The 21,435-nt window shown below is 53.7% G+C and overlaps 1 protein-coding gene across 4 annotated transcripts in view; it reads left to right on the forward strand.

Annotated features, from left to right (window-relative positions):
• The window catches only part of WDR62 (WD repeat domain 62), a 52,515-nt gene extending 33,640 nt beyond the window's left edge, over window positions 1–18,875 (forward strand). Inside the window, exons 14-32 of one of the 4 annotated variants that reach the window (XR_004440770.1) lie at window positions 1,436–1,503; window positions 1,582–1,703; window positions 2,856–2,931; window positions 3,634–3,745; window positions 3,851–3,914; window positions 5,134–5,256; window positions 6,475–6,608; window positions 10,089–10,141; window positions 12,740–12,958; window positions 14,402–14,529; window positions 14,868–14,971; window positions 15,318–15,428; window positions 15,668–15,805; window positions 16,398–16,512; window positions 16,607–16,733; window positions 16,815–16,866; window positions 17,003–17,638; window positions 18,305–18,442; window positions 18,535–18,871. Coding sequence is in view for 2 of the 4 variants with exons in the window: in XM_033225860.1 (XP_033081751.1) it covers window positions 1,436–1,503; window positions 1,582–1,703; window positions 2,856–2,931; window positions 3,634–3,745; window positions 3,851–3,914; window positions 5,134–5,256; window positions 6,475–6,608; window positions 10,089–10,141; window positions 12,740–12,958; window positions 14,402–14,529; window positions 14,868–14,971; window positions 15,318–15,428; window positions 15,668–15,805; window positions 16,398–16,512; window positions 16,607–16,733; window positions 16,815–16,866; window positions 17,003–17,638; window positions 18,285–18,442; window positions 18,535–18,795 (2,801 nt within the window). In the remaining 2 variants the exon portion in view is untranslated. Of the gene's footprint in view, window positions 1–1,435; window positions 1,504–1,581; window positions 1,704–2,855; window positions 2,932–3,633; window positions 3,746–3,850; window positions 3,915–5,133; window positions 5,257–6,474; window positions 6,609–10,088; window positions 10,142–12,739; window positions 12,959–14,401; window positions 14,530–14,867; window positions 14,972–15,317; window positions 15,429–15,667; window positions 15,903–16,397; window positions 16,513–16,606; window positions 16,734–16,814; window positions 16,867–17,002; window positions 17,639–18,284; window positions 18,443–18,534 lie in introns of those variants that run through there. The other 3 variants (XM_033225860.1, XM_033225861.1, XR_004440771.1) reach the window with 3 other exon arrangements.
• Window positions 18,876–21,435: the final 2,560 nt, after the last annotated feature.

The following is a 21,435-nucleotide window of genomic DNA, read 5'->3' on the forward strand; positions in this document are numbered from 1 at the left end:
CCTCTCAAATGTCCTGTCGTGAAGGAGCATGTCTGATGTGCCGAGACTCTAAGAGTTTTATATTTGTTCTGTTGTTTCATCCTCACCAAACTGTTATTCTGTAAAGAAATGAGACGGTGGGGGGCGGTGACTCACGCCTATAATCCCAGCACTTTGGGAGGCCGAGGTGGGCAGATCACAAGATCAGGCGTTCAAGACCAGCCTGACAAACATGGTGAAACCCTGTCTCTACTAAAAATGCAAAAATTAGCCAGGTGTGGTGGCATGTGCCTGTAATCCCAGCTACTTGGGAGGCTGAAGCAGGAGAATTGCTTGAACCTAGGAGGTGGAGGTTGCAGTGAGCCGAGATTACGGCATTGTACTCCAGCCTGGGCAACAGAGCAAGACTCGGCCGGGCGCGGTGGCTCAAGCCTGTAATCCCAGCACTTTGGGAGGCCGAGACGGGCGGATCACGAGGTCAGGAGATCGAGACCATCCTGGCTAACACGGTGAAACCCCGCCTCTACTAAAAATACAAAAACTAGCCGGGCGAGGTGGCGGCGCCTGTAGTCCCAGCTACTCGGGAGGCTGAGGCAGGAGAATGGCGTAAACCTGGGAGATGGAGCTTGCAGTGAGCTGAGATCCGGCCACTGCACTCCAGTCCAGGCGACAGAGCGAGACTCCGCCTCAAAAAAAAAAAAAAAAAAAACAGAGCAAGACTCTACCTCAAAAAAAAAGAAATGAGAATAATAAAAGCAAGACTATGTCTAGTGCTTACCATGTGGCAGTCCCTGTTTCAAGGGCTTCACACCACTCTCCAGGGAAGGGACTGTCACCATACCCATTGTACGGACAGGAAGCTGAGGCTCAAAGGGGAGGCAGGTTCAGAGCGGTGTTTAACAGCTTTGACCCTGGCACCAGAGAATGCCTGGGTTCAGTCCTGCCCCGTCCTCTGTGTGCCTTGGGACAAGGACTCTGTGAACCTCTGTGTTCACACTTGTCCAGTGGGATGGGTGGTGAGTATTCAGGAAGACTAGCCATATGCATGGGGCCTGGCCCAAGGCTCGTGTGGATCTTGCAATTGGTCTTGGTGGCACGAGCCTCCCAACCTGTCTCCACTGGTCCCTGCTACAGTCCTGCCTCTACTCTGCTGCAGAAGTCACCTATCTCAATCCCAGACTGGAGAGGGTGTCCCTTCTTTGTCCCCAGCCTTTGTTTCTCTATATGCCCTTGCTCTGCAGAGCCTGCCTTGCCCACAGCTCCACCTGTGCCCTCTCACACACACAGCTCATATCTTAGAGTCCCACCCAGACCCAGCACCCACCTCACCACTTCCAGGAAGCCTTCCTTGATCCCAGCACAGTTGGTTGATGGCTCTTGCAGTGGAGTTCCCCAGCTAGGGTCCCCTGCCCATGTGTCCCAGCCCTGTCTAACATACAGCATCCTCCTCCCCCAGGCAACAGAGACATCCAGATGATCAGCTGTGGGGCCGACAAGAGCATCTACTTTCGCAGTGCCCAGCGGGTAGGGTGGCAAGGCTTCCCTGGGGGCTGGGGTGGGGGATATCGGGGCATTCTCTGAAGGTCCTGCCGGCCCTGCCAGGGTTCAGATGGATTACACTTTGTCCGTACCCACCACGTAGCAGAGAAAACCACCTTGTATGACATGGACATTGACATCACCCAGAAGTACGTGGCCGTGGCCTGCCAGGACCGCAATGTGAGGTAAGGGGTGGCCCTGGACCCTTAGCTGGCCTGGTCTGCCTTGTCCTAGGCTGTCTACTTTTCTCCCTCTGTTCCTCTGGTTCCCAAGAAGCTGGGAGGGGATTGAGGAACCCAGCAGGTGTTCTTTCTTGGTTTTTTTGTTTGTTTGTTTGTTTGTTTGTTCGTTTTTTGAGGCAGAGTCTCGCTGTTGCCCAGGCTGGAATGCAGTGGTGCCATCTTAGCTCACTGCAACCTCCGCCTCTTGGGTTCAAGTATTCTCCTGCCTCAGCCTCCCAAGTAGCTGGAATTACAGGCTTCCACCACCACGCCTAGCTAATTTTTTGTATTTTTAGTAGAGACGAGATTTCGCCATGTTGGCCAGGCTGGTCTCGAACTCCTGACCTCAGGTATTCGCCCACGTCAGCCTCCCAAAGTGCTGGGATTACAGGCGTGAGCCACACACCTGGCCACCAGCAAGTATTTCTTAGAAGCTGGGCTCTCCCAGGCCTGGCCTCCAGGTCAGCAGAGGGCTTCCTTCTGGCTCTCCCTAGAGCTGATGTGGGATGACTAAGGTGCTGATGTGGCACATAAACTCCATCATTCACCCGTATTCCCTGAGTACCTAACTGGGCTGGATGGTGCTGGGATCATGGCAGTGGCCAGGATAGCCCCAGGCCCTCCTTCATGGAGCTCACAGTCCAGTAGAGGGGACATGGTCACCTCACAGCCACAGACAGTGACAGAGTAGTCAGAGATGGGGGAGCCCAGGATCCCTGCGGAGACACCTGACCCCACCTGGGGATCAAGCAGGACTTCCTGGAGGAAGAGACACCTGAGCCTGGGGAGGATGTGGAGGAGTGAGCCAGGGGGAGGCAGAGAGTGAGTGTGCAGGGGGCAAAGCAGTGCAGAGAGGCTCTGCACCCCCTTTCCAGTTCTTTCTCATGCAGTGCCAGGCACTGAGCTTGCAGTGTGTGGGGGAGATGGGCAGCATTAACTCAGTGGGTACCCCAGGACACAACCTCAGCTTGAGATGGGGTTTCAGTTTCAGTCTAGGCATCAGATGGGGACAAGAGGTAGCAGGGGGCTTCCAGGGGAGGGGAGGACAAGACCCAGAGGATGAGGTGGTGGGGTAGGTGGGGCCCTGTTGGTCACAACACACCCCCACTTCCCCAGAGTCTACAACACTGTGAACGGGAAGCAGAAGAAGTGCTACAAGGGCTCCCAGGGTGACGAAGGGTCCTTGCTGAAGGTAAGGAGTTGGAGACCCCCGTCTGTCTGCTGCCCTGATGGGCCACCTATTGTGATGGCCCACACCTGAGACCTGTGGCCTTGGTCCTTCCTCAGTGCACTGCGCTGGCCAGCACCTTCTCAGGCCTGGTTAAACAAGGATGCTTGCGAGAAGGTGGGGAGGGTGACCCCCGCTGCGTTTCCTTTATTTACAGAGCCCTTCCCCAAGCGGGGCATCTAAGTGGGTTCCATTTTGAGTGGCAGCAGGGTATAATGGGAAGAATCAGAGGCATGGACTCCCCTCTTGGCTTGCCCACACCAGCCATGGGTCACTCAGGACAAGGGGGGACCTTCTCAGAGCCTCTGGTCTAGGACAGTTATGGATTCAGGCTCTGCCTCAGGCTGACTGTGTGACCTTGGGCAAGCATCATCTCTTGAGCCTGTTTCATCATCCCCTATAAAATGCACATAGACAGCTTGGCTCATAGACTTGTTCTCTGGAGGAGTTCAGTTTGCACACGTTCAGTGCTTAGCTCAGGGCCTGGCTACTGTTGTTACTGCTGAGGTGGTGGTTAATTTCTTCACCTGTTGAATGGGAGCGGGAGCTCCTGCCCTGCCAGGGTCCCATGTGCTGAGCATCCACCATGGGGGAGGGAGGGGCCCAGGCCTCATCATAAGGAAGAAGCAGGCAGCTGGAGTGACATGTGGGTCCCTTTCCTGGCAGGTCCATGTGGACCCCTCAGGCACCTTCCTGGCCACCAGCTGCTCTGACAAAAGCATCTCAGTGATTGACTTTTACTCAGGCGAGTGCATTGCCAAGATGTTTGGCCATTCAGGTGGGTCTACCTCTCTGCTTGGGAGGCCTCCTCACCGCCCTCCCCGACCCCCACTCCCAGCCTCTGACTCCAAAGGCAAGTGCAGCCTCTCTGCTTTGTTTGCAGAAATTATTACCAGCATGAAGTTCACCTATGACTGTCATCACTTGATCACAGTATCTGGAGACAGGTGGGATATGGACCGTTGGGAGAGTTGTGGCTCAGATACCATGAGCACTGTTCTCAACCTGCCTGTGTAGAAAGCATTTCTGAGCTGCCCAGTTTGGATTGTGGGAGTCTTGGTGTCACACCCAGCCTTGAGTTCAAATCCCAGCTCTAAGCTGGACATGATGGCTCACACCTGTAACCCCAGCACTTTGGGTGGCTGAGGTGGATGGATCACTTGAGCTCAGGAGTTCGAGACCAGCCTGGGCAACATAGCAAAAGCCCATCTCTACAAAAATTAGCTGGGTGTGGTCGTGTACAACTGTAGTCCCAGCTACTCAGGAGGGGGAAGATGGCTTGAACCTGGTAGGTAGAAGTTGCAGGGAGCACAGATCACACCAGTGCACTCCAGCTGGGTGACAGAGCAAGACCCTGTCTCAAAAAAAAAAAAAAAAAACCTAAAAAGAAGAAACAAATCCCAGCCCTGTCACTTATTTTCGTGTCACCTTGAGCAGCTTATTTACCCTGAGCCTCAGTTTGCTCCCCTGTAAAAGACAACACCATTTACCTTAAAAATGGTGTGATGAGGCCAGGCGTGGTGGCTCACGCCTGTAATCCCAGCACTTTGGGAGGCCTAGGTGAGTTGATCACCTGAGGTCAGGAGTTCAAGACCAGCCTGGTCAACATAGAGAAATTGTGTCTACTAAAACTACAAAAATTAGCTGTGTGTGGTGGCATGCGCCTGTAGTCCCAGCTACTCAGGAGGCTGAGGCATGAGAATGACTTGAACCTGGGAGGCAGAAGTTGCAGGGAGCGGAGATCGCGCCACTGCACCCTAGCCTGGGTAACAGGGCAAGATCTCAAAAAAAAAAAAAAAAAGAAAATTGTATGGTGAGAAATGAATGAGATGATATCCATACATTCTTTAGCACATGGGTGGTGCTCAAGGAAGTCCCTTTTGTCAACTCCCTTTGCTTTACCCCTGTTCTTCCCCACAGCCCCCTTCCTCAGGTTTTGAGGCCTCCAGAGCAGGCCCTGGTTTGCTGAGATGCCCCAGACCTGGGCCCAGGGTATGGATGTGGCGAGTCCAGCATCCCTGCACTAAGCGGATAGGGGTGTGTTTTCCAGGAGCATCTGGAGAATGGGGTCCAGGCTGTGGTGAGGGTGGCTTCAGGGTCAGCCACGGCAACAGCTCCCATGCTCACTCTTCCTCTGCCTTGCGTGTCTCTCTTTGGCCTCCACAGCTGTGTGTTCATCTGGTACCTGGGCCCGGAGATCACCAACTGCATGAAGCAGCACTTGCTGGAGATCGACCACCAGGAGCAGCAGCAGCACACAAAGGACAGGAAGCAGAACGGCCACCCCAGGTCCTGGCAGCCCCTGTCCTACCAGAGGAATGAGTCCCTGCTGGGGCCCCATGGAGTGATGCTGGGGACACAGCAGTGGCCAGGACAGCCCTGGGCCCTGCCCTTAGCACACTCACAGCTGGGTCGGGGAGACAGACTTTGAATATGCAGTTACAGTAATACATACAAAAAGATTTGTGGGGTTTTTAAATTTTCATAAATAATAGAGACAGAGTCTTGCTGTGTTGCCCAGGCTTGTCTTGAACTCCTGGGCCCAAGTGATCCTCCCACCTTGGCCTCACAAAGTGCTGGGATCACAGATGTGAGCCACTGCACCTGGCCATGAGAAGGGTGTTGAAGTGGAAAAGCAAAGTGTTTGGCGAACCTCTGAGCACTGTGATGGGGGATGCCCCAAGTGGCTGTGGGAACAGAGCAGTCCCAGACCGGCCAGCCAAGGGGAAGGGTGGGTAGGGAGGGGGTCTGAGGGGAAGGCTGCAGTGGGACCGCAGTGTCCTCTTACTCCCACCTTAAAGCTGTAGCTTCACTTCTTTGAATCTTCTAAATATACTTCTTTCCAGTGTTTATGTAGCAAAGCCAGTTTTATTTGCAGATAACTCATGTTCTAGTTTTTGATTTGAGGTTTTGGTTTGGGTGTTGCTCATTTTGAGTGGGAGATTTTTTAGTTTTTCTTCTCTCCTGCTGCTGGGTGTGTCTGTTTTTGCCATTGGCTCCATGTGGCTCCCAGGGCACTGTGGAGATCAGGCCTTAACAGGGGCCACTGGTCCTGAGGTCCTGAGGTGGTATTAGAGGTATCATCTTGGTTTTGAGACTCCCGCTCCACCCCTAAGCTATGAACCAGGGCCCTGGCTTCAGTGCCTACCTCATGCCAAGGGAGTTTTAGTTTCCTGTACTCGGGAGGAGCCACCATCATTGCTGCCACCTATAGGGAGCCCAACACAGGACTGCAGTCCCACTGTCTGCTTGGCTTTCCATCCCATTGCTGTGACCCTAAGAGAGTTTGTGTTCGTTTGTAGTCTGGCCTTTGTTAATCTCATCTATTGTGGTGATGTGTTTCTAGTGGGGAGACAGTGTCAAGTGAGAGACTTGCCAGCACCATCTTGACCAGCAGCCAAGAATATGTTAACATGGAGCTTAGCACAGGGTCCGGCCCTAGGCAAGTCCCCACCACCAGCCCGTTTGCCTGTATTCTCTCCTTACCGTCCTCATTCCTGGCTTTAGGCAGGATACGTATGTGTCCACACCTAGTGAGATTCGCTCCCTGAGCCCTGGAGAGCAGACAGAGGATGATCTGGAGGAAGAGTGTGAGCCAGAAGAGATGCTGAAGACACCATCCAAAGACAGCTTGGATCCAGGTTGGAAAAGGGGCCCTATTTTGAACTATGTCAGTGTAGGGAATCATTGCTGGGTTTTGCCCATGACTTTGTTTACAGGGCCTGGCACATATTAAAACTCAGGAGTCGACCAGGCGTGGTGGCTCACACCTATAATCCCAGCACTTTGGGAGGCGAGGTGGGTGGATCACCTGAGGTCAGGAGTTCCAGACCAGCCTGACCAATATGGTGAAACCCTGTCTCAACTAAAAATACAAAAATTAGCCGGGCGTGGTGGCGTGTGCAACTGTAATCCAGCTACTAGGGAGGCTGAGACAGGAAAATTGCTTGAACCTGGGAGGCAGAGGTTGCAGTGAGCCACTGTGCAGTGGCACTGTGCCACTGCACTCCAGCCTGGGTGACAGAGCAAGACTCTGTCTCAAAAATAATAATAATATAAATAAAATAAATAACACTCAGTAATCAGGCTTAGCATGGTGGCTCACACCTGGAATTTTAGCACTTTGGGAGGCTGAAATGGGAAGGTCACTTGAGGCCAGGAGATCGAGACCAGCCTGGGTAACATAGCGAGAGCCCATCTATGCAAAAAAATTTAAAGAAATTAGCCGGGCATAGTGGCACACATCTGTAGTCCCAACTACATGGGAGGCTGAGGCAGGAGGATCACTTGAGGCCAGGAGTTTGAGACCAGCCTGGCACATACCAAGACCCCGTTCCTACAAAAAGAAAAAAATTAGCTGGGCCTGATGGTGCACACCTATATTACCAGCTACCTGGAAGGCTGAGGCAGGAAGATTGCTCGAGCCCAGGAATTCCAGGTTATAGTGAGCTATAATCACACCACTGCACTCCAGCCTGAACAATAGAGTGAGACCCTGTCTGTAGAAAAAGAAAGAAACTCAATAATCATATCAGTCAAGACTCTTTCAGTATAAAAGCAACCAGGCTTAAGTAAGGAAGAGAATTTTTTGATGCCTGAAAATTGGAGAGAATTAGCTTTCAGCATGGCTGGATCCAGATAGACAGATGATGTTAATAGGAAGATTTTTTTTGTATCTTTTGGCTCTGCTTTTCTTCATGTTGGCTTTGCTGACGGACAGACTCTTCCTTTACTAGGGGAAAAGATACCCCCAGCAACTACAGGCTTATAAAACTCCATAGAGGCCGGGCGCGGTGGCTCAAGCCTGTAATCCCAGCACTTTGGGAGGCCGAGACGGGCGGATCACGAGGTCGGGAGATCGAGACCATCCTGGCTAACCCGGTGAAACCCCGTCTCTACTAAAAAATAAAAAATAAAAAATTAGCCGGGCGAGGTGGCGGGCGCCTGTAGTCCCAGCTACTCAGGAGGCTGAGGCAGGAGAATGGCGTAAACCCAGGAGGCGGAGCTTGCAGTGAGCTGAGATCCGGCCACTGCACTCCAGCCTGGGCAACAGAGCGAGACTCCGTCTCAAAAAAAAAAAAAAAAAAAAAAACTCCATAGAGAATAGAACACCTCTTTCCTATCTTAGGGTTAGGAACACCTCTTTCCTAGTCTTAGGGTTGTGTGACTCATGTTCCTGGTATGACTGGTGTACCCACTTCTGAGCCAATTGCTGTAGCTGTCCACATCTGAGCATGTGATCACTTCTGAGGGCAGACTGTAGTCAGCTTCATCCACTCACACCACCTGAACAGGCATCAAAGATGTGTTTGAGGCTGGGTGCGGTGGCTCACGCCTGTAATCCCAGCACCCTGGGAGGCCAAGGCAGGTGGATCACCTGAGGTCAGGAGTTTAAGACCAGCCTGGCCAACATGGCGAAACTCCATCTCTGCTAAAAATACAAAAATTAGCTGGGCGTGATGGCGTGCATCGGTAATCCCAGCTACTTGGGAAACTGAGACAGGAGAATTAATTGAACCTGGGAAGTGGAGGTTGCAGTGAGCTGAGATTATGCCACTGCACTCCAGCCTGGGTGACAAAGCAAGACTCTGTCTCAAAAAATAAATGAATAAGTAAAAATAAATAGAATTCTGTTGTGGATATTGTCCGAAATCTTTTTCCTCTGCAAAGTCTCTCATCTACCTGTATATTGGTGAATACAAAGCAGAGGCCTCCGAAATTTTAAGTTATTCACCTGCAGGTAGCCATTTAGGTTTCTTGATTTCACATCACTGTTAATGAGGCTATGGAGACGGAGACCACTCCTAGGCATCCTCGAAATGTGAGGATTTCTCCAGGACAGAGTCTGAGGAGTAGCACTGCTGGATCCGGGGGTTATTTTTACTTTTATAAAGTTGTTTTATTATTTTATTTCACTTTTTTTGTTGCCCAGGTTGGAGTGCAATAGCACGATCATAGCTCACTATAGCCTTGACCTCCTGGGCTCAAGCAATTTTCCCTCCTCAGCCTGTGGAGTCGCTGGGACCACAGGCTCAAGCTACCACACCCAACTAAGTATGTATGTGTCAGGGGATGGTGTGTGTAGAGAAAAGGTCTCACTGTGTTGCCCAGGCTGGTCTTGAACTCCTGGCCTCAAGTATCCTCCCACCTCAACCTCTCAAAGTGCTGGGATTACAGGCTTGAGTCAGTATGCCTGGCCTTTATTTTAAAAGAGAACCCCAGCCAGGTGCAATGGCGCATGCCTGTAATCCTAGCACTTTGGGAGGCTGAGGTGGGCAGATCACAAGGTCAGGAGATCAAGACCATCCTGGCTAACACAGTGAAAACCCATGTCTACTAAAAATACAAAAAGAAAAAAGAAAAAAATTAGCCGGGTGTGGTGGCTCACGCCTGTAATCCCAGCACTTTGGGAGGCCGAGGCGGGTGGATCACGAGGTCAGGAGATCAAGACCATCCTGGCTAACACGATGAAACCCCGTCTCTACTAAAAATACAAAAAATTAGCCAGGTGTGATGGCAGGCGCCTGTAGTCCCAGCTACTTGGGAGGCTGAGGCAGGAGAATGGCATGAACAGGAGGTAGACCTTGCAGTGAGCCGAGAGCATGCCACTGTACTCCAGCCTGGGCGACACAGCAAGACTCCGTCTCAAAAAAAAAAAAAAAAAAAAAAAGCCGGGCATGGTGGCGGGCGCCTGTAGTCCCAGCTACTTGGGAGGCTGAGGCAGGAGAATGGCATAAACCAAGGAGGCAGAGCTTCCAGTGAGCCGAGATCACGCCACCGCACTCCAGCCTGGGTGACAGAGCGAGACTCTGTCTCAAGAGAAAAAAAAAAGAGAACCCCAGAGTTCTCCAAACCCGGTTACTGCTCCACCCTGCATTGCATTAGGCTCTCCGTTGTCCCCACACTTTTCCTGCCATCCTTTGGTAGTATTAAGCTTTGTCACCTCGGTCAGTCTTGTGAGTCAAATATCGTGTCCCAAGGTTTAAGTTTGCATTTCCCTGACACCCGGTGCTGTTGAGCCTTCTGACCTCTGGGTTGTGGTGTTGCTTCTTTGGGGACTGCCCGGTTATGTATGTGGCCTGTTTGTCCTCTTTTCATGGATTTTGTGTGTTTCTGTCCAGATCCTCGATGCCTGCTAACCAATGGCAAGCTGCCACTGTGGGCAAAGCGGCTGGTAAGTCTTCAGGGAGAGGGTTGCTCAGGAGCTGGCAGAGGAAACGCCTCCCCAGCTCTGCCTTCTGGAAGCCCTTTTTCCTTTCCATGTCCCTCTATTCTCTGGAGAAGCCCTGTCATCCTTCCAGGCTCAGTGAGACAGCTCTTTGTTCATGATCAGTGCCCTGTGCCAGGTATTGTTCTGGATGTCAGGGACACAACAGTGAACAAGGGAAACAAAAGCCTCTCCCTTCACAGGCTCACTTGCCTGTGTGGGTGAGGAACAGTGTCCCCATTAAATAAGTAAGTGACGTAGTATGTTGGGTGCTGATAAGTGCTGTGGAGGGAAAAGAATCAAGAAGGAAAATACGTCAGCCAGGTACACTGATGCGTCTCTGTGGTCCCAGCTACTCAGGAGGCTGAGGTGGGAGGATCATTTGAGCCCAGGAGGTTGAGGCTGTAGGGAATCGAGATGGCACCACTGGACTCCACCCTAGGCAACAGAGTGAGGTCCTGTCTCAAAAAAGACAATAAGAACAGGGGCCCAGCACGGTGGTTCACACCTGTGATCCCAGCACTTTGAGAGGCCAAGGCAGGTAGATCGCTTGAGCCCAGGAGTTCAAGACCAGCCTGAGCAACATAGTGAGACCCCATCTCTACAAAAAATTTAAAAATTAGCCAGGCGTGGTGGTGCATACCTGTAGTCCCAACTACTCAGGAGGCTGAAGTGGAAAGATTGCTTGGGCCAGGGAAGTCGAGGCTGCAGGGAACTGAGATGGCACCATAGCACTCCAGCCTGGGCAACAGAGCCAAGACCTTGTCTCATAAAAAAAATAAAAATAGAGAAAATAAGGAGTGTTAGGGGGTGGCAGTTTTAAGTAAACAGGAAAGGCCTCATTGGGAAAATGATATTTGATCAGAGTTGAAGCAAGTGAGACAGGCAGATACTGGGACGAATGTTCTAGTCATAACAGCCTATACCTGTAAAGGCCACGACGCTAGGAGCTCAAGACCAGCTTAGGCAACATAGTGAGACCCCCATCTCCACAAAAAATTAAAAATAGCCAGGCATGGCTGGGCACGGTGGCTCACACCTGTAATCCTAGCACTTTGGGAGGCTGAGGCTGGCGGATCATGAGGTCAGGAGGTCGAGATCATCCTAGCTAATACGGTGAAACCCTGTCTCTAGTAAAAATACAAAAAATTAGCCGGGCATGGCAGTGGGCGCCTGTAGTCCCAGCTACTCGGGAGGCTGAGGCAGGAGAATGGCGTGAACCCAGGAGGCGGAGCTTGCAGTGAGCTGAGATCGCACCACTGCACTCCAGCCTGGGCGACAGAGCAAGACTCCGTCTCAAAAAAAAAAATAGCCAGGCATGGTGGTGCACACCCATAGTTCCAGCTACTCAGGGGACTGAGGCAGGAGGATTGCTTCAGCCCAGGAGTTGGAGGCTGCAGCAATTGTGCTACTGCACTCCAGCTTGGACAGCAGCGCGAGACCTTGTCTCTTAAAAAAAAAGAGGCTGGTGCCGTCGCTCACGCCTGTAATCCCGGCACTTTGGGAGGCCGAGGCGGGTGTAATCTGAGGTCAAAAGATTGAGACCATCCTGACCGACATGGTAAAACCCCGTCTCTACTAAAAATAGAAAAATTAGCTGGTCATGGTTGTGCGTGCCTGTAGTCCCAACTTCTCAGGAGGCTGAGGCAGGAGAATCACTTGAACCCAGGAGGCGGAGGTTGCAGTGAACTGACATCGTGCCACTACACTCCAGCCTGGCGACAAAGTAAGACTCCGTATCAAAAAAAAAAGAAAGAAAGAAGAGAAAGACAATGTGGATTATAAGAGACAGAATAAGAGAGGTGAATGAAGGATGATCCCAAGGTTGGGGCCTGAGCAACTGGAAAAAACAACTGAAACAGGGAAGCTTTAGGAGGAGCAGGTTTGTGTGGAGGAAATGAGTTGAGTTGTCAGCATGTTAACTTTGAAATACCTACCAGACATCCATACAGAGATGTAGAGCAATCGCATGTGCAATTCTGAAGTTTCAGAGAAAAGTTCATGAATCCCAGCTGGGCATTCCCAGCACTTTGGGAGGCCGAAGCAGGATTTCTTGAGCCCAGGGGTTTGAGACCAGCCTGGGCAACATAGTGAGAGTCCACCTCTACCAAAAAACCAACAAAATGGGCTGGGCACAGTGGCTCATGCCTGTAATCCCAGCACTTTGGGCCGAGGCGGGCGGATCACTTAAGGTCAGCAGTTTGAGACCAGCCTGGCCAAAATGGCAAAACCTCATCTCTACTAAAAACACAAAAATTAGCCAGGTGTGGTGGTGCTGCTCTGGAGGCTGAGACAGGAGAATTGCTTGAAACTGGGAGGTAGAGGTTGCAGTGAGCCACGGTCGCGCCACTGCACTCCCTCCTGGGAGACAGAGCAAGACTTCATCTCAAAAACAACAACAACAACAAAAAAAGAGAAAGGTTCATGCTGGAGATACGTACCTGGAAGTTGTTTCTGAATGGTATTGAAAGCCAGGAGCCCGGATGGGCTGTGTGAAATGTCTGTGGCGCTCCCTGCAGTGAGTGAGCACTCAGCCGGGTGCCTGACTGTCCCATATCCTTCAAGCTAGGGGATGATGATGTGGCAGATGGCTCAGCCTTCCATGCCAAGCGCAGCTACCAGCCCCACGGCCGCTGGGCAGAGCGGGCTGGCCAAGAGCCCCTCAAGACCATCCTGGATGCCCAGGACCTGGATTGCTACTTTACCCCCATGAAGCCCGAGAGTCTGGAGAACTCCATTCTGGATTCAGTGGAGCCACAGAGCCTGGCCAGCCTGCTGAGTGAGGTACGCACTTCCCCCCCAGCCTGGCCTGTAGCCCTGGCACTGTGATGGCCCTGGGGCCTGGCGCCTCAGGCTGACTCCCACTCCATGGGGGCAGGGAGGATTACATGAGGTGGTAAAGGGTAGGAGGGTGAGCCCCGGGACTGTTGCACAGCAAGACTTCCCAGGGCAGACAGGGAGTCGTTGGAAAGTGAGTCACTTGGGGGTTAAGAGCTTGGATGTTAGAGCAGGCTTGTACCCAAGTGGGGGACATTTGGGTAGATGGAGCCCTGACCCTACCCATTCCTGTTGTGTGACCTTGAGTAAGAGGCTTACCTCTCCGGGCTTCAGTCGTCTAAAAAGTAGTCATAATGGGGCCAGGGGCAGTGACTAACACCTCTAATCTCAGCATTTGGGGAGGCCAAGGCAGGAGGATTACTTAATGATCACTTGAGTTCAAGGCCAGCCTGGGCAACATAGCAAAATCCCACCTCTACAAAAATATTTTTTAATTGTTTTGTTTTGTTTTGTTTTCTTTAAAAAAAAAAAAAAAAAAAAAAACTTTTTTTTTTTTTTTTTTTTTTTTTTTTGAGGAGGAGTCTCGCTCTGTCGCCCGGACTGGAGTGCAGTGGCCAGATCTCAGCTCACTGCAAGCTCCGCCTCCCGGGTTTACGCCATTCTCCTGCCTCAGCCTCCCAAGTAGCTGGGACTACAGGCGCCCGCCACCTCGCCCGGCTAGTTTTTGTATTTTTAGTAGAGACGGGGTTTCACCGTGTTCGCCAGGATGGTCTCGATCTCCTGACCTCGTGATCCGCCCGTCTCGGCCTCCCAAAGTGCTGGGATTACAGGCAAAAAAAAATTTTTAAATGGTAATAACAATCTCTTCTGCCCCAGAGGGCTTTTACAGGAATCCATGCTTAAGCATAGGGCCTGGGCTCTTAGAGGTGCCCGTGCAACTTTAGCTCTTACTCTACTATTTTCCAAACAAAATTCCTTTTTATCCTATCCTATAATTTGTCATCTTTATTGGGGTATAATATGCATCCAGTAACATGCACAGATTTTAGGTACACAGCTTGATGAACTATCTGTGTAATTCATATATGTCCACTACCCTGGGTAAAATCTGGAATGTGTTCTACCTCCTAGAAGGTTTCTGCCCCTCCCAGTCAGGTCCCTGCATCAGGATAACCAGTATTCTGACCTCTAACCAAGGACTGGGTTTCCTATTATTGAACTTCATATAAATAGACACATAGAGGGTTGGGACCTCCTATTTTTGGTGCCATACCTCTTCCTCATCTATAAAGGGACTGATAATGCAGGGGCAGCCCAGGACAAGCTGGTTGTGAGCAGAGTGCGTGGCACAGGCCCTGGGTCACAGCCTCCAGCAGCCAGCATGGTTCCTGGCATAATAGTGGCCCCAGCCATGGCTGCTTCAGAATGGCTGTGCTGTCTTCCCCATAGTCAGAGAGTCCCCAGGAAGCTGGCCGTGGGCACCCCTCCTTCCTCACCCAACAGAAGGAATCATCTGAGGCCAGTGAGCTCATCCTCTACTCTCTGGAGGCAGAAGTGACAGTCACAGGGACAGACAGGTGGGTGTCCTTTCTACTAAGGGAGCTTTAGTTGGAGGAAGCCCCAGCTGATACGTGTACCCTGGAAGAACTGTTCTCTGCCTTCCCAGTGGGCTTGTGGGAGTGGGGACAGTTGTGGCCTGCATGGGGCAGGAGCCCAGCCTTAGTTCCTTGGTTCCAGGTGGGGTACAGGAGGGCCTGACCTGAGGGAAGGAGGGGACATTTGGAGGAGGCGGGGAGGCTGAGGCAGTGCTCCTGCAGGAGCAGCAGGTACGGGTGCCTAGGGGCTCCAGGTGGAGCTGGCTATTGAGTCTCTAGCTGAAGTTCTTATTCTCTCTCTGCCCCCACTGGCACTGCAGCCAGTATTGTGGGAAGGAGGCGGAGGCCAGGCCTGGAGACCAGCAGGGCAACTCCTACCTCAGGGTGTCCTCTGACAGCCCAAACGACCAGAGCCCGCCTGAGGGTGAGTGCAGGGCAGGCAGGGACCCTGTGACAGTCTGTGCGTTCAGCCAGGCCCCTTTCTGGGCACCAATGGTGACTTTGACCCGGTACTGAAGCTCAGAGTCTGTCAAGGAAGACACATGTGGTCCCTGCTGCTGCCTGAGGATTCTGGGCCCAGCTGCCTACAGCTGAGAGTCCAGCTCTGCCACCTCCTTAATGTGGAACTTCCCTCATTCATAAAACGGTGGGTGGGTGCTCTTATCATCCCTCCTCCAGATGGGGAAACTGAGCCCAGGGAAGCAGAGCCCTGGCCCTGGCTCACCTGAATGGTCAGGCTGTGGGCTCCTGACCCCGACTCTCTCCTTCAGACTCGGGGGAGTCAGAGGCCGACTTGGAGTGCAGCTTCGAGGCCATCCACTCCCCAGCTCCGCCTCCTCACCCCGCCCCTCGGTTTGCCACGTTGCTGCCCCATTTCCCAGGTAAGCAGGGGCCAGACACACAGGGGACTCGCTGCTAGGGCCTGGCTTAGGGCCAGTCACAGTGTCTAAGCACAGGCCCTGCACTTGGAGCCCACTGAGCCTGGAACACGGGCATCCCTGCTTCTCAGCCTGCAGGCAACAGGGCAGGGATGGGTGGGGCCTGCTTTCTCCATTTCAGGTGGCGTCTGCTGTGACTCATGGTGTTGGCTCCTCTTGTCCCTCCCCTCCTTCCCTGTCAGGATGCACAGGTCCCACAGAAGATGAGCTGTCCCTGCCCGAGGGACCCAGCGTCCCCAGCAGCTCCCTACCCCAGACTCCAGAGCAGGAGAAGTTCCTCCGCCACCACTTCGAGACACTGACTGAGTCCCCCTGCAGAGGTAGGACCCTGCCTCACCCGCACCTGCCAAGGCCATCTGTGCAGCCTGGGCACAGCATTGGTGTCCCTGGAGTTGGCTCCCCAGCAGGGCCGGGAGGGTGAGTGGAGAACACCTGCTCCGTTTTTTTTTTTTGAGACAGAGTTTCACTCTGTTGCTCAGGCTGGAGTGCAGTGGTGCAATCTCAGCTCCCTGCAACCTCCAACTCCCTGGTTCAAGCGATTCTCCTGCCTCAGCCTCCCGAGTAGCTGGGATTACAGGCGCACACCACCAAGCCTTGCTGATTTTTTGTATTTTTAGTAGAGATAAGGTTTCACCATGTTGGCCAGACTGGTCTCGAACTCCTGGCCCTCAGGTGACCCACCCGCCTTGGCCTCCCAAAGTGCTAAGATTATAGTTGTGAGCCACCATGCCCGGCCTGTTGCTTCACTCTTGACCTAAGCCTCACGATGCCTCCTTGCCCACTGCCCCTGCTTGTACCCTGTGTCTGCACATAAGGGTTTCTGGGGATTGCCCCACTGGGCTCTTGGCTGGCCTGGGGCCGGGGCTGCTTGGCGGGAAGGGTTATGAGGGTCACCTGGGGATGTTCCCCTAGAGCTCTTCCCTGCAGCTCTGGGAGACGTGGAGGCCTCTGAAGCTGAGGAGTACTTCTTCAACCCACGCCTGAGCATCTCCACGCAGTTCCTCTCAAGCCTCCAGAAGGCATCCAGGTAGAAGCTGGCCAAGCACAGCCCACCCTCTGGCTCCTTGACTGCCCCGGAGCAGGCTAAATAAGAATCATTCCCCCTGCTCTCCTTCCTATAGGTTCACCCACACCTTCCCTCCCCGGGCAACCCAGCGCCTCGTGAAGTCTCCAGAGGTCAAGCCCATGGACCGAGGCGGAAGCCAGCCCAGAGCAGATACTGGCTACGCCTCCCTAGACGGGACCCACGTGAGTACTGGGGCCACCTCCCTCAGGGCATGGGGCTGGGAACCCCGAGGTCTTGTCCTCACCTCAGAGCTGTGCCTACAGGTCCTCGCTGCAGGGAAGGCTGAAGAGACCCTGGAGGCCTGGCGCCCACCACGTGAGTGTCCCAGTCCCAGACGGACAACCCTGGGTTTCTCGGCAAGTGGCCGGATGTCCAGCCGAGCTGTGGGGCCGGGGGGCCCCTAGCCGTCAGCTCTGTGTAGGGGAGTTAGTGCCATCTGCTTTCATTACAGCCCCCTGCCTTACGAGCCTGGCGTCCTGTGTTCCTGCCTCCGTGCTGCCCACAGACAGGAAGCTCCCAACGCCCACTTCTGCGCCCACCCCAGGCCTGGCTCAGGGTGTCCACACCCCCTCCACCTGTTCCTACATGGAGGCCACTGCCAGCTCCCGTGCCAGGATATCACGCAGCATCTCCCTCGGTGACAGCGAGGGCCCTATCGTGGCCACGCTGGCCCAGCCCCTCCGTAGGCCATCGTCTGTTGGGGAGCTGGCCTCTCTGGGCCAGGAGCTTCAGGCCATCACCGCTGCAGCAACACCCAATTTGGGCAGCGAGGGCCAAGAGCCTGCCCTGCATTCCTGGGGCAACCACGAGGCCCGGGCCAACCTGAGACTGACCCTGTCAAGTGTCTGTGACGGGCTCTTGCTGCCCCCTGTGGATGCCCAGCCTGGCGTCACCATCCCAGCAGTGAGCTTCCCAGCCCCTAGCCCCATGGACGAGAGCACCCTGAGGCCCCATGGCTCTGCCTTTCGCCCAAGTCTCCCAGCTCCTGAGTCCCCTGGCCTTCCTGCCCACCCCAGTAGCCCCCAGCTTCCAGAGGCCAGACCTGGCATCCCTGGCGGCACTGCCTCCCTCCTGGAGTCCACCTCTGGTGAGTACAGCCCTGGAGCAAGGACTGTCCCCTAAGCCCATCCTGTGTGCTGGCTGGCTCAGCTTCAAAGATGGACACTTTACCTGCCCACAGGAACTGTGCCATTCATTCATTCATTCATTAACTTTAATAAGCATTACTGCATGCCTGTATCACAACATCTCATGTACTCCACCTCCTAGGCCACGGAGCGGGGCAGAACAGAACTGAGAGGGTTCCTGGAGAACTGGGTCCCTGGAAGGAAAACAGTTCATCTTTCACTGCAACTCTCCCCATGCTAGACCCTGGGACATGGGACATGGTGGTAGACAAAACAGAGAATTGACATCTTCACTGGGGGCAATGCCCAGACTAAACCTTTACGGAACCCGTCATATGTATCACGAAGTGACACATGCTCAGGAGGGATAGAGGAGGGCGAGGGAGTGCAGGGTGAGGATGGGTTGGATTACAAACCAGAGGACGAGAAGAGGCTTCAGGGAGGAGGCTGCATTGGAGCAGAGACCTGTGGGAGTGAAGGGGAAGGGAGCCTTGGGGACCCAGAGAAGAGTTCCAGACAGGACAGCATGGAGTCCACCCAACTACCCTGGCAGCTCACACCAATGGAATGCAGCTCATCTTGCTCATTCCCTCCTCTCTACCTCAGGTGCACTCGGTCTATTCCAGGGCAGCCCTGCCCGCTGGAGTGAGCCCTGGGTGCCGGCTGAAGCCCTGCCCCCGTCCGCCCTTGAGCTGAACAGGGTAGGGAACATCTTGCACAGGCTGCAGACCACCTTCCAAGAAGCCCTCGACCTTTACCGTGTGGTGAGCCAAACCCCAGAGTCGGGAGAGGGTTGAGGGGTCTCTTGGGACCGCCTGGCCTTGGTGGCCCCTGACAAGGCTGGCATCCCTTGCAGTTGATCTCCAGTGGTCAGGTGGACACTAGGCAGCAGCAGGCACGGACTGAGCTGGTCTCCACCTTCCTGTGGATCCACAGTCAGTTGGAGGCCGAATGCCTGGTGGGGACCAGTGTGGCCCCAGCCCAGGCCCTGCCCAGCCCAGGACCCCCCTCCCCACCGACGCTGTGCCCTCTGGCCAGCCCAGACCTGCAGGCCCTGCTGGAACACTACTCGGAGCTGCTGGTGCAGGCTGTACGGAGGAAGGCACGGGGGCACTGAGGGTGCAGCCCCTCCACCACAGCCCTGCTGCTTCTGAGGACTTAGGTATTTTAAGCGAATAAACTGACAGCTTGGAGGAATGGTTCCTGGTGTCTGTTTGGGCCTATCCACAAAGCCCTCTTCAGGTGGAAGCAGGGAGGGAGGGTAGAGGGTGATGCCCAGAGGACTCGTGTCTATCAGTGAACAGCACAGGACCAGCTTTCCCAAGAAGTTCAGGAACTGCAGCTATGATCAGGGCCGGTCCTCCCACACTGCCCACAGAGCTGCCGCAGACCCATGTGAGGTGCTTACCCAGTGGGGCCCAGTTGTGCCTCCCTCTTACCTGCCCCCTGCCAGTGCCTGAGAACTCAGTGGAGCTGCTGTGATCACCGTGTGCCTACCTCGCCCAGCAGCCCATGCTTTGCCACATCACGGCTCAGGGCCTCTGGGCCAAGGTCACAGTAGATGCCACAAGGTCCAGGGTGGTGGTGTCCCCATCTGCAACAGGGGAAACAGGCCCCATGAACAGGCTTGCCCAAGCTGGGTATGGTGGCCTGCACTTATAATCCTGGCTACTCAGGAGGCTGAGGTGGGAGGATTGCTTGAGGCCAGGAGTTTGAGACCAGCCTGGGCAACTTGGTGAAACCCCATCTCTTTATTTATTTATTTTCGTTTTTGAGATGGAATCTTGCTCTGTCACCCAGGCTGGAGTGCAGTAGTGTGATCTTGGCTCACTGCAAACTCTACCTCCCAGGTTCAAGCGATTCTCCTGCCTCAGACTCCCAAGTAGCTGGGATTACAGGTGCCCACCACCATACCCAGCTGATTTTTGTATTTTTAGTAGAGATGGGGTTTTGCCATGTTGGCCAGACTGGTCTCGAACTCCTGACCTTGGGTAATACACCCACCTCGGCCTCCCAAAGTGCTGGGATTACAGGCATGAGCCACCGCACCTGGCCAAAACCCCATCTCTTTAAACAAAACAAAGTAAAACAAGAAACCCAGGCAGGCTTGCCCACTGTATGATCCTGGCAGCAGGCCCAGGCCACCAGCAGCTGGGACAGATAACTGCTTCCCCTTCAGGAGTTCTACATTCCATGAGCTCCCGGCACTGGTACCAGCTACCCCAGGCAGCAGGCATCTGGCCACATGGAGTGTCTGCTAAAAAAGCCACTCTTGGCTGGGTGCAGTGGCTCACGCCTGTAATCCCAGCACTTTGGGAAGCCCAGGTGGGTGGATCACCTGAGGTCAGGAGTTCTAGACCAGCCTGGCCAACATGGTAAAACCCCGTCTCTACTAAAAATACAAAAATTAGTCAGGTGTGGTGGCGGGCGCCTGTAATCCTGGCTACTTGGGTGGCTGAGTCAAGGAGAATCACTTAAACCTGGGAGGTGGGGGTTGCAGTGAGCCAGAATTGCACCATTGTACTCCAGCCTGGGTGACGAGCAAAACTCCATCTCAAAAAAAAAAGCCACTCTTGTAAATACAACAGACATTCCCAATGTCCCAAGTCACTATAGGAAGGAAGCCAGCAGGGGCTTGCCTAAACCCCACTCCCCTGCCATGCTCTGAGCACCTCCCTGCTCAGCCAGGCTCACACAGCTAAGACTCACCTAAATTTGCCTGGTGGCAGAGCTGGACCCTTCAACACAAGGACATGGTTCTCTGTTTCCATGACATGACACACATCAGGACCAATCTTGCAGTTCAAAACATTTTGCCGGGCGCAGTGGCTTACGCCTGTAATCCGAACACTTTGGGAGGCCAACATGGGCGGATCACCTGAGGTCAGGAGTTCGAGATCAGTTTGGCCAATGTGGCGAAACCCCATCTCCCATCTCTACTAAAAATACAAAAATTAGCTGGGGTGTGGTGGTGCACACCTGTAGTCCCAGCTACTCAGGAGGTTGAGGCAGGAGAATCGCTCGAACCCAAGGAGGCAGAGGTTGCAGTGAGCTGAGATCACGCCATATTATACTCCAGCCTGGGTGACACAGCAAGTCAAAAAAAAAAAAAAATCCTGCCAGTTCGCACCCAGGTGCCAGGCACTGTAATGGAAGGAACATCAGGTGTTGCACATGCCCTCATGGCCACTCACCTTCTATACAGGGAAACAGATTCAGGAATTAGAGCTCTGTAATTCTAGGTAGGCAGGGGAGATCCATTGCTGGTGAAGGGTCAGGGAAAGCCTTTCCAAGGTGACATTTGGGCTGAAGCTTGATAGAGGACATATCAGGAACACGTCCAGGCTGACAGCACAGCCAGTCCACAGGCCCGGGGCAGCCACACGTGATCTGTGTGGAAGGAAGAGGGGCAAAGCCAGGACAGCTCGAATGGAGTGAGCAAGGGTAGGGCAGGAGATGAGGTGTGAGGAGGAGCAGGGCCCCACCAGGCAGGGCCTTGTTGCTTCATGACATTTAAGTCCAAGGAACATCCAGAACAGTTTTTTGTTTTTTTGGGTTTGTTTCTAAATCTCTGCTCTTAATGTTTGGGGGATGTCTGGTGTTGCTTATTTCTCACGACTCCTTGCCTCAGGGAGTCCAGGTGGTCCAGAACTTGGACCACCTGCCTAGGCCTAGGCCCACCTGCCTAGTTCGGCCACCATTGCCCAAAACCTTGCCCAACATCCCTGGGCAAAGCTTGGTGTCCAGCCTCCTACGC

This window comes from Trachypithecus francoisi, unplaced genomic scaffold, assembly GCF_009764315.1.
Source record: "Trachypithecus francoisi isolate TF-2019V2 unplaced genomic scaffold, Tfra_2.0 Lachesis_group12, whole genome shotgun sequence".
NCBI classification, from domain to species: Eukaryota; Metazoa; Chordata; class Mammalia; order Primates; family Cercopithecidae; genus Trachypithecus; species Trachypithecus francoisi.